General features: G+C 39.4%; 1 protein-coding gene across 23 annotated transcripts in view; it reads left to right on the plus strand.

The window, feature by feature from the left end:
* The window catches only part of cacna1aa (calcium channel, voltage-dependent, P/Q type, alpha 1A subunit, a), a 136,048-nt gene that overhangs the window by 96,133 nt on the left and 27,623 nt on the right, over nucleotides 1–12,292 (plus strand). For 11 of the 23 annotated variants that reach the window (XM_037544727.1, XM_037544743.1, XM_037544747.1 and 8 more), the window contains 3 exons: nucleotides 456–583; nucleotides 3,188–3,284; nucleotides 11,154–11,268. In XM_037544727.1, coding sequence (XP_037400624.1) covers nucleotides 456–583; nucleotides 3,188–3,284; nucleotides 11,154–11,268 — 340 coding nt within the window. Of the gene's footprint in view, nucleotides 1–455; nucleotides 584–3,187; nucleotides 3,285–3,978; nucleotides 4,076–11,153; nucleotides 11,269–12,292 lie in introns of all 23 variants that reach the window. The other 12 variants (XM_037544733.1, XM_037544745.1, XM_037544735.1 and 9 more) reach the window with 3 other exon arrangements.

The following is a 12,292-nucleotide window of genomic DNA, read 5'->3' on the forward strand; positions in this document are numbered from 1 at the left end:
ATGGTGTGAATGTGTTTATCACTGAAATAAATAAAGCTTTGTGTATCATTTACATGCAGAGCACACTGGTGATATCAGCAATATCAGTAATTCTACAGACTATGCTCACTAGAAAACTGTACAGCGCTGAGCAGCAAACTAACAAAATCAATAGCAAAGTAGATAACTACAGTTGCCCTCAACACAAGCTGTATTAGAATGAGAAGCTATGGTCACTGAGGATTTCGAACCATTGATTGTACAGTTTGATTGATACAGGTTTGATTGAACGTCCTCATCAAATTACATTTTTGTTGATTTTCTTAGTGAAAAGGTTAACACACCCTCTACAGGATACAAACTTACATATGACAATTGTGTGCTATTTTAATGCAAATTTCAGTTTATTTGCCCAGTTGAACATAGAAAAAATAAAAACTTTTCTCCCTTGTGTGTGTGTATGTGTGTGTGCGTAGATGTTGAATCTATTTGTGGCCGTCATCATGGATAATTTTGAGTACCTCACGCGGGACTCCTCCATTCTGGGTCCTCATCACCTGGATGAATATGTGAGGATTTGGGCGGAGTATGACCCTGCAGCCTGGTGAGTCTCTGTGGAACCACTCTTGCTCACACACACATACACACACACACACATACACACATACTTAAAGTCATGTTCGCACCCGCACACATACTTAAAGTCAGTATATCCACACTACTAACATAACACTTTCATTTTTACACATGTACACAGTCATGTAATGCTTATGCTATGCATAAAAATATACATAAAAAAGATTTGTTGTTTTTATTTAAATAACTTAATCAGGCTGCCTTAAGCTTTTGATTTTACTGCCCTATAAATAGTAAGCTAACATAACATATCACACAGATTATTGTTCTCTTAAGTTACTACTTGAGATTTAGTCAATTCAAACATTAAGCCAGCCACGTTACTTACTTTAAAAGTTAGAACAACACATCTTTTTACATTGTACCTACCCAAAGTAATCCATTTGTGTCAAAGTTTGAATAAATCTCAAATTAACATTGATTTTTCAATACAGTACTTTGTAGCAATCACTGAAATGGAACCCCTGGCAGAACATGCATTTATAATACACTGTTTAAAAATGCTGAATATGAGTTTGTTTCAGTCGCTTTCCTTTTTTTCCAACTGTTACAATAATGTATTAAATGAAAAGTTTTACAGATGGAAGGAGCACACATCGCACGACTCTAATCTCCCTTCTCATTTGCCCACTTACACACACACAAACACATTTTACACGCCAAGTGTCCTTCACAACAGTGTTTCCCAACCCAGTTCTTGCTGCCCATTAGACAACCCACATTTTCACTCGACACTTGAACCAGCCAATCATAAGCATGTGAGCTGTAGTAAACCTTGTCTGAACAACCTAAATCAGGGTTAAAGTAGTGTCATTACAAGTTGTAAAGCTATTAGTTTAACCACTTTTCCTGGTAGCGTGGTGGTAACATCGCTGTTTTCTAAATAGTAGCGCTACTGTGTAAAAGTAGCTTTTTAGTAATGAAGCTGTTTATCCATCAAGTAGCAAAATAGCACTGTTAAACTCTTTTCCGCAGTCAATCTAAATCAATCAGTATTCTGCGTCATTTATTTGGAATTGACCTTTTCCTTAGCAGGAAGCCTCTTTTGCTAATAGCTTAGTAGCTTAGCTTAATAGCTGATAGCTTAGCTTCTTGTAAAGTAACAATCTTTAAAAAGATGGTTCTTGAAGGGCTCTTTAGTAAAGACAGTGGTTCTGTATAGAACAATAAACACTCAAAGAACCAACTGCTTGCTGAAATGAAATGAAAAAAAATAGAAGTAAAAATTAAAAAAAAAAAGATTTATGTAAAATGAAGATTATACATAAACAGCAAATGAGAAAAAAAATAATTTATGTTGCTCCTTAAATGGTTCAGGTGGGTTTGGAACTGAGTTAATGTGAAAATGTGGATCATCTGTTCGGTCGGAAGCATTGGGTTGAAAACATTGCTGTAAAACACAGGTTCCCAGTCCTGGTCCTGGAGTACCCCTGGCCTGCACATTTTATTGTTATCAATGTGCAGGACAATGAGTATTTCAGGATGGGGAACCACTGTCTTAAAACACAGAACACACTTCCCATCTTTCTCTCTGTCTGATGGTTGTGTTCTTTTTTGAGCCACTGGTGTGGAGACACACTCCCGCCCCGTACCAACTCCGACTCAACCGCCCGGCCAGCGGTGTGCCCTGATGGAGAGAGAGGGGATCATGGATCTTCTCTGTGATCCATTCATCCCCACCTCCTCCTCCCCTACCCCCCTCCCTCCATCCTGTGAAACAGTGGAGAACCCCTTCACCTCCCCCAAAACCCCCATCCCCCGTCTCTGGAATACTGCATACTGCCAGCAAAACTTACTGTGCCGATTTCCTCCTCATAAACTCCCCCAGCTTTCTCCACGGAACACGCTAAGTTTCTTGGTATCTGCATTCCAGTGCCTGTCACCCGCCTGCTGTAGGAGTCCCAGAGAAAAAGTGGAAAGGAGGCAAATAGTCAGGGACGAGGGAAAGAAAGAAGTAGAGAAAGCATTCAGGATTCAGGATTATAGGTCTTGACCCTTTTAAGTCTGGTATGATTACTATAGTTTTGCTATTACATTACATAATTACATTATTAATTATGTTGTTACGTAATGAAATACATTTACATTTGGGTTGCATTCATTATTAGTATGTTCAAGGCTATGCTTTTTTTTTTTTTTTCTGGTATTGATGTCAAAAAGTTTGAAGGGTTCTTATTTCTGCGAAACAAGACGTGTATGCACAATAATTTTTTTCATCAAAGTGAAATCATAATAAAATATCTCCTTAAACATGTGGGGTGGATTGAAATTATAGCATATCCATTTTCCACGGTTTCTCAGATTGTTTCAATAACCTACTAATGAGAAACATAAGAAGAGACATTTTAAGGTGAATACAAGTGAAACTAACAGTGTTAACTAGAGAACAGGACTCAGGCCTTTAACCAGCCAGTCAGTACCAGCAGCTTCAATGGGTGACGAGCAGACGAACTAAATGTGTGTTAGTGTGTGTTAATCTTGTTCTTTTCCTGTCTGTAATCTTGTGCTCTTCTTCCTCTGACTGTCTGTGTTCTGCATTGCGTGCTCTAACTTCCCTGTATTCTTCTTTCAGCGGGCGCATTCATTATAAGGATATGTACAGTTTATTGCGAGTAATCGACCCCCCTCTGGGCTTAGGAAAGAAATGTCCTCATAGGGTGGCCTGCAAGGTTTGACTTTCACTAAAAACACCTAATAGCACCTGCTATAAGCATCCAGAATGGAATGAATGTCGCTTTTCTTTTTCTTTTTTTAAGTCCCTTTTTTTGACTACATTTTTTTTCCCGTACACTCACCATTTCGACTTGCATTCTGATATGACAAAGAGAATGTGCAGGACAATGCAGACACTCATAAAAGAAGCATGGATAAAGGGGAAAAAATCATAAATTTAAATGAAAAAAAAGAAACCTGCCTTCTTTGACTTTTTTTTATTTATGTATTTTGTTGGTTTTGCTTGCTAGGCCTAGCCGACATGGTAGCGTGCATTGTTCTGGAGGGAGGGGGACAGAAACTGCATTGACAAAGCGTCCACCGTACCGTCCTGCACTTCTATGCAACCTAACCCTTCCGCCCCTCAATCCCTGCCCTGTTTGCATAGAATGTTGTTTTAGCGTCGAGATTAGCTAGTTAGTGCTCCTTTTCTCCTCTCTTCTTTCTCTTCTTCTCTCCTTTTGTCACTTGACCAGCCTAGACTGTCTCTGTCCTTCACTGGCCCAAATAACCTTCTTTTTTTTTTCTCCTCTCCCACTCCCCCAACCTTCTCTTCCCTTTCAATTTTTCTTTCCCTCCCCCCACCCATGCACCCAATGTGGTCGTACTGTTTGTTTTTTTTTTTTTTATAATTTTTTTTCGGTTGCCCAGTGGCAGGATCAGTTACAGGGATATGTATGACATGCTCAGGCAAATGTCGCCACCTTTAGGCCTGGGGAAGAAGTGCCCTGCACGGGTTGCCTACAAGGTAGAGGGTCTAACTCCGAGCGGCCAGCGCTGTGTGTTGTAAACCTGTTGGTGTTTTCTTCCTACTCTTTTTTTTGTTGTTGTTTCTCCTCCCTCTCTCTTTCTTTTCGCCCTCCTTCGTTCTCTGATGTGAGGCAACTGCTCTTGTGATTCAGTGGGGAGGGGGGGTTGTTAGGTGTTAGCCAGGCCGATCCACAGGGAAGCGGGAACGGACGGGCCTTCTCAGCGCTTTTGCACTGCATGAGGATGTACACACAGGAGCACATACACACACATTAAATGTCTGCCTGTGCAGTCAATTAAGAAAACCTTTTCAAATTGCAGATGTGGATAAAAGTTTTTAACCCTTGTATATGATTATTAGTTGTCATACTTTATACATTACAGTATCTCATTGGGCAGTTTCAAATACCTAGAATGCCTAAACTCATAGGATATTTAATGGTGAAATACCATTACTTTTGCAGTTCAGCCCAATAGTAGTTTAAATCTGTGTCCAGTCCCTTACATTTAATGCATTAAAGCAAATAGCAGTGCTTTAATGCAGTCCTAGCAAATGATACCTACTTCATCATTGCTTCTGATATAGTGAGTTGAGTAGCACATTATACATCACCTGAGGGGACGAAAGAATGGCACATACCAATGCACCATACATAAACCCACATAAAACTCACATAGGTACACACATTCAGACACAGTCATGTGTGCATGTGCAGCAGTGGTGGGAAGGCCCAAAGGACTTCAGTCCTCCGCGTCCCTCAGCCCTGTGGATGGCGCTGTCCGAGGAACTCTGGCCTTTTTTCCACTGTAGACCAGCTCTCTGTCTCTCTCCTTTCTTTTTACACACACATACACCAACATGTGCACACCAAAGCATTCTTCTCACTTTACTGGGCAGCTGTAGATCTTAGGTAACTTAGCAAGAGCATCGCATTCTTTTTGAACTTGTGGAGCAGTCTCAGTTTCAAGAGTTTCGTCCAGAATAATGTCTAGTTTTGTGACCAAAAGTCCAACCTGAATCAAAGCTCAATGTTTTCACTCAGACCTTTCCTTCTGTCAATGCAGTTCTAATCTGTTTCCGGCCCCTCCTCTTTGCATTCTGTTTCGCCCTTTTGCATGGCCCGCCACTCCGGGCACTGCCATCCTACCCACTGTGCCCTCTGCTCCTCACCCCACACACACACACGCAACCTGGCAAGTTCCTACAAAAAGGAGCACGCCTCAATCTCTGTAACCGCTGCAGGGGTCCCAGACCTCCTGTGTTTCTTTTTCTTTCTTATTCTCTCACACTGCATCTCGTCTTGTCTTTAATAACTTATTACATTTGGGCACCCTAATCTGTCCCCTTTCAGTCCACCAACTGTGGCAGATTCATCATAGATCCAGGGAATTTCCACACTGTCAACACTGCATCTCTGACCTCTTTAATTCAGCCATTCTCAGCTTAGAGGGAATTCAACCAAATCTCAATAATTTAATGAGATACCTTACCAAGAGGACATTTTTACTCTGTAAATTGTATTAGCGGTGGTGGCATATACTAGCATCCTATAACATAAGATCTCAGCAAACTTTCTTATAAGCTTGCATAAAGATACAGTGTGAGCATGTTAAGCTAAATTATGAGCTGTGAGCTAAGTTGTAAGTTGAATTGAATCCTAAAACATAAGATGTGAGTAAACTATGCTAAATTGTACATTGACAGCAGGCTATGTTAAAGTATAGAGGCCTTCTTTAAGGCATAAATAAATGGTGACATTAGTACTTGTTCAGTGCTAGCTTCTTTTCCAGTTACAAAGGGAGTCACCTGTCATACATTTCTTTCACGCTAAAGAAAAATCACTTAGCAGTGAATTAGCTGTGGCTGGGAATTAGGAAAAGAATGTCAAAAACAGTAAGATATGCTAAAAAGCCATGTGAGCAGGCCATGCTGAAACAAAAGATTCCTCATTAAGCTGTAAATAATAAGCTGAATGGCTACATTTTAATTCCAGTTGAAATAATATTGCTTGAATTCACTGTTATGAAATTAGCTGTTCTTTTTGAAGGATCTCTATCCTTTGTCATGCTATTCCAGTGTTATTATTTTTATTATAATAAACAGCCACAAATGGCGTGTTCAAAACACGGCAGGAACACAAGCATGGCTCGTCTTTGCTAAATAGGATGAATACACATTTCGGTAATTCAAGGATAACTTTGAATACACACACTTGAAATTTATTCTTTTTAATACTATTCTTTTGTATCTAGCTAAGCTAAAGCTAATGCACTAAAGCCGTTTGATTGAATGGCCATGGGAGCCAATAAGGTGCTAGTCTAGTTAAATACTGTAGTTAGTTCATTGCTAGCATGATTTCCAGGGATAGAGGGTCTGAGGAATCTTAACATAAACCCTTCATGATAAATTTCCTTCATGGTAAAGAAAAAATTAACAAAATTATTAATTAAGTGTTCTCCCTCTGAAGTGATTAAGTGTTCTCCTTCTACATCTTTAGGCTCTCTCACTCTTCTCCAGATTTCCTTCATTCTCTCATTTTCTTTTTTCATTTCAGTCATTCACACCTTCCTCATAGGTCCTGTCCTATAGTCATCATTTTCCTCATTTCTCTTAGCCTTCTTGAATCTCACACATTTTCAGCTTGTTCTGCTCCATGGAATCTATCTGGCATTCCCCGGTAGGGAATAATTTGTACATATAGATGTAGCATTGTGTTACTCTCAATGGCCTCAGTGATGGTTATTATATCTTTCCGCACCCTATATTTGCACAGTACAGAGGTGATCTAATGATGGAATTTTGTCAGGTACATGTTCATTGACTATTTGCACATCAGTGTTTTTCTTAGTCCAGTGGGAAGCAAACAACTGCCCGCTCTGCACTCAGTGGCAACTGTAAACCTTTGAAGCAGGACGTTAAATTGAAAGGACCTTGGTTCCTGTGGGTGTGCTTTCTCTGTGGCATCATTTTGACAGTTGGCCATGTTAAGCAACAAAACCCACCAGCCTCTCTATCTAAGGGTAAACAGAAGTCTGGCTTGCAAGGCTATGCGAGATTGAATCCATGCAGCACATGTGAGAAACCACATGAGATCCAAGATGTTTCTACCAGTCTAGATTTTTCCGTCTCCTTCCTTTAAGAGGACGTGATCTTCACGTTCTTCAGCCATAGAACCCCTCCATCCACAGCTCCATTTTTATCCCTAGCTCTGTTCCCACTTTCATGGTGGACCAAAGGTCAAAAGCCCACTATCTTCAACATATATAGCTCAGATGTCTATATTGGTATGATATCCTTAAAGCTGTGATGATCTAACCTGAGATTTCCACTCAGATTAGAGCACACTAAAGTGATATTTTGGCCGGAAATCAAACATACGTAATTTCTCCTTTACCCAAAGCAAAGTCAGTCAGCCAGGATATGTTTAGTGTCTTAAGTTTGCTTGTTTAGTTTTGCATTGGAGCTACAAGGCTAATGTAGTTAACAGGTAATGGAAGCTTATTAGAAATGAGAAATTTGCCTCAAGTTTTATTTTTAATAATAATTAATAATTTTATGACATTCTGTTAGCTATAAAAATGGATAGCATAACTAAAAACGGTAGTAGCAGCAATCTTGGAGCTTGATTTTTTTACATACTATTGTACTTGAGAGCTACATTAGCCTAGTAGTACAAGTATAAAATTTAAGAAGCAAACTGGTCTTGACTGATTGACATTTGTCTTAAAGGGAATTATTGCTTTAAAACTTTACCTATTTAAATCTTCACCTCCTCCCAAACCCTTCACCTGGCTGTAAGAACAATGACGCTGCCACTTTCATTTGCTCAGAAAGTAAAACCCAAACAGGAACACTGTTAAAGGAAACTAGCAATACAGTGGTAGATTTTTCTTATTTTATATCGTCTCTTGCTCTACCTCTTTTGTACTTCTCATGATTTCATCACTAATTGCTCACGTCTTCTTGTCACTTTATCTGTCTCAGTGTAGCATCTGTCCCATCATCCCTTCACATTGCTCCCTTGTTCTCTCCTCTCCTCTTAAACGCTTTCTGCCCTGCACACATTTTGCCCTGCTCTTCCACCACTCGTCTTTTTTCCATAGGCGGTCACTTTTGTTCCCGATCCTCTAAGACATTACACCGTAGCCTTCCAGCTTAACCAAAGCTAACCGGATCCTCAGTCTTAGCTCATCCTTCTTCACAGAAATGACTCACAAAGCCTTTTCTTTTTTCGTTCTTGTTTTTCTTCTTTTCTTTTCTGGAGAATGCTGCTCTGACCTAACCCAGTAGCCTGCACCCATTTTTTTCCTTTTTATTTTTTTGCACTGAGAGACCAGAGAATCTGGATCAAGCTTTTCTTTTACCCAGAAGCCCATCTGATTGAGTCTCAATGACAAGTACTAAACCGAAATGAATGAGCTAGAATGAACCGAACGGACAATGCTTTCTGTGTTCGGCTGCACTGCTGCTTGCTGTAAATGCACGTTGGACATGCTGCATGTTGCATGCTGGGGCATGTGTGTGGAAGGTGCATGTGTGTTGGTGGGGGTTGGGTTGAGGGTCACTGATCTCTGCATGGCAAGAGGGTATTGGCCCCAGGAGCTTTGGTCATTACACAAACCGGCCTTTCGTTCTAACGTCATGATGGTGTTTGGATGTGTTAGAGCCTAAGTTGGATGGACCATATGTCAAAACACTGACAGCTAGTCATTCACTGTTTTGGTCTGTTGGTTCATCCATGGCTCTTGGTTTTGTTGGGTGAACCTCCTACAGGGAAAGCTCTTTGGCATGTGAAATTAAAGGAATATCCATGGATTTTTAGTCTACCTAACTAGCAACCTAGCAACTGCACCTTGACTTCTGTTATAAGTGAGTTTCAAGTCAACAGGTTTTCTGTTCTTTTTGAGTACAGGGAACATGTTGGGAACATTACTATCTGTGGTAACTGACCATATGCTACAGAGGTAGTAGATAGAGATCATTTTAAAAACACTGGAATATTCCTTTAAAAACATTTATGTTATTACTGTATTAGTAGTAGTTTTGAGTGCCATTAATTAGTTTTGTCATGGGGCATCTGTGCATTAGAGCACATTGTAAAACAGATATAGGTCGTTAAAATGATTGAAAGTTACTGAAAACATGAGCAGCCTATAATTAAAAGGGTCTAGTAAATGCTTAAAGTGTGTAATAGATAAATTGATTCAGCATTAGGGGTGGGAATCTCTTGGCACCTCATGAGGGCTACGATGCGATTATAAAACGATTGTTGATGCATCTCGATAAATCTTTTTTTTATATACAGGATTTCTGTTTCCTCACTGTCTGATTTCTTGGTACTTTTAGAGCAAAGTATTTGTAATTATCTATATTGAATTTATTTCCAATATCTTTTATTAATAAAACAAATGGAAGTGTTGTGGCAAGTGAACTGGAAGGCTCTCATTCACTGCTTTTGTTTGGAGCACATTAGACGCTACTGCCACTCATCTGTGATAAAATGTGCTGTTACAGTGAAATAAGATCCATTGGTAATGGATGTCCGCACAGCACGTTACAGCTGTCCTACCAGTTTCTTTAGTGATTTTGTAACTTTGGATTTGGTCATGTTGTAGAGAGTGAAGTGTCACTGTCTCAGTAAAATATCTGCGAGACGAGACGCGCGCAACATAGCATGAAAGCCCTAGTTCTCAACGAACTGGCGTGCAGACTGCAGGTCACATAGCAACGAGGTCTCGTCTGGCTAGTAGTGAACGAAAAGGCAAAGAGATTTAAGACGAACGTTTGGAAATGAATGGACTTATTCGCATTCATAAGCGGTGCGGTTGGTTACCTGGAACGTTAAATCTGCAACGAGAGACTGTCAAACACTAAAAAGTTGCAAAGATGAAGTCGCTTCTCTTTCGAATCCGTAAAACAGTCGAACGTTAAGAGACAATAAGCTGCTCTACTTCTGAGTGAGTTTTTTTGATCCAGACTGCTCGGGTTCTACACTTACCCACTTCCATCAACAATATGTTATAAATTAAAATTTAGAATATAAATCTTTGACATTTATGAATCGATTCAGAATCGTTCACATCCACATCGCGATGCATCTAAGAATCTATTTTTTTCCCACACCCCTAAGATATATATATATATATATATATATATATATATATATATATATATATATATATATATGGTTAATTCATCTGAACGTCTCTTTATAGGAGACATACAGCACCAGTCAAAAGTTTGGATCTTTAGATCTCTAAAGTTTATTAGTTTTTTGTGCAATTTAAAGATGTTTTGACATAAAGGCTTCTGCTTAAATACTTGAAATTTGGTCTCTGTGTATGTGTATCTTCTTCAGTCCTGTTGAAAAAGCTTTCCAGGTGGCTGCTCATGACGCTGCTTGAAAGAACACCAAAATTATGTAAAGCCGCATGAAGAAGAAATAATCTAAAATAGATACTGTAAATTCTAAAATAGAAGATGGTTTGTTTTTTGTTTTTTTAAACACATTTTGGTCTTAATTCCAAATGTGTTTTGATGTCTTCGCTGTTAGTCTAAAATGTGAAAAGGGGTAACAAATAAATTTGCAAAAGTAATATAAACATTCTGAGGAGATGTGTCCAAACTTTTGACTGAAAGTACTCAGAGTACAGCCTAAAATACCAGGCAGAGCAAGTTTATTAGATTTATTTGGATCTCCATTAGCTGTGGTAAAGGAAACAGATACTCCTGGTGTCTACATAAATGTAGAAACCTGGGGTGCAGAAAAGGATTGATTGACATCCAGATTGATGTGTCATGGTGTAATTTTTACACCCCCTCCATAAAACGAATAATATTCTAAGGCTGCATTCCATAAATAGTATCATAGTATCAGTAATGACCAGGAACAGATTTGGTTCTTAAGAAAGTCATTGAGCTTCCCCTGGCTCTGTCCCACTCCAGTTATTATACGTTTCCTCTTTAATATGTGACCTATACACACATATACACACTCCTCCCGGAGGTTCAGAGCACTCGTACGCTGTTGAAGCAGCGCTGCTCTCTCTAACCCTTTCTGATTGGCTCTTCACAGAGACTGCTGCGGATGGATCTGCCAGTTGCCGACGACAACACAGTGCACTTTAACTCCACCCTCATGGCCTTAATCCGCACCGCTCTGGACATAAAGATCGCCAAGGGTGGGGAAGGTTTGCCACAAGTTTTTATACCTCCTTTCCTTCTCTCTTCCTGTCAGTGCCTCTCTCCTGTGTCAGAAATAGGGAAGGAAAGTGGTCATATTGCCCCCCTGCTTTTTGTGTTTAAACTAGAATGAATGAATTAGATGTGATTGCAGGTTGTACAAAACAATGTACCATTTTGCCCCCATGTTCAGTTGATTCTGCTTAAGTGTCACAAATGATTAACAGTAAAACACAGAAATGCAGTTTCTCCCTGAATTGAACTACACAGTCTGTCGTTACTATTGCACATCCCACAATGTGGCACCAGTACCAGGTTATAGATTTAGTAGTTCAGTTGTATTTGAATCTTAACTGCTATATGAAATATTTTATTATATTGTTTTGATTGTAGCTGGTGTATTACATGTATTATTTTGTGCATCTTAAAGCTGTATTTTGTGTGGTTGTGAAATGACTGATTCAGTCATTCACAGTTCCAGCTTTAAGCAATTATTAATAAAATATCAAAAAATTCTCTTTGCCAATTCAAAATGTTTTGGACATAACCAGCAGCTGGAGTACCTTCCCTCCCAATAGGCCCCCAGGACTCCTGTCCTCATGTCTCTACCTAAAGTCTAGCCTAAGCATGTGTCAAAAATTGCTTTTTCTGCTAGCTTGAACCGCAAAATAGTGACGAAAAATGTGTACTACGTTTGTGTATATTTAAACAAATCATGTCCCATGTTTCGTAATGAAAGATATTTTGTGCATAGAAAGCTGCACCATGGCTTTATCAGTTTATCAAGTGTGACCTAGGCAAGAAGGACTGATATAGGACATTGAATACACATTAAGAGAAAACAGAAGACATACGTTTTCCTTTTGTGCATCTCAAAGCCGTGTTTTCTGACATTTTAATTGTCCGTAGCCTTTGAATCCCAATACTATCATTAGTCACCTCAGCACATGTTCAGCTTGTGTTGTTTTTTTTCACTAAACTTGTATCATATTGCTGACCAGTAGTTTGCTAAGTAACAATCAGGGTTGCTCC

Source organism: Pygocentrus nattereri, chromosome 14 (assembly GCF_015220715.1).
Source record: "Pygocentrus nattereri isolate fPygNat1 chromosome 14, fPygNat1.pri, whole genome shotgun sequence".
Taxonomy (NCBI): Eukaryota; Metazoa; Chordata; class Actinopteri; order Characiformes; family Serrasalmidae; genus Pygocentrus; species Pygocentrus nattereri.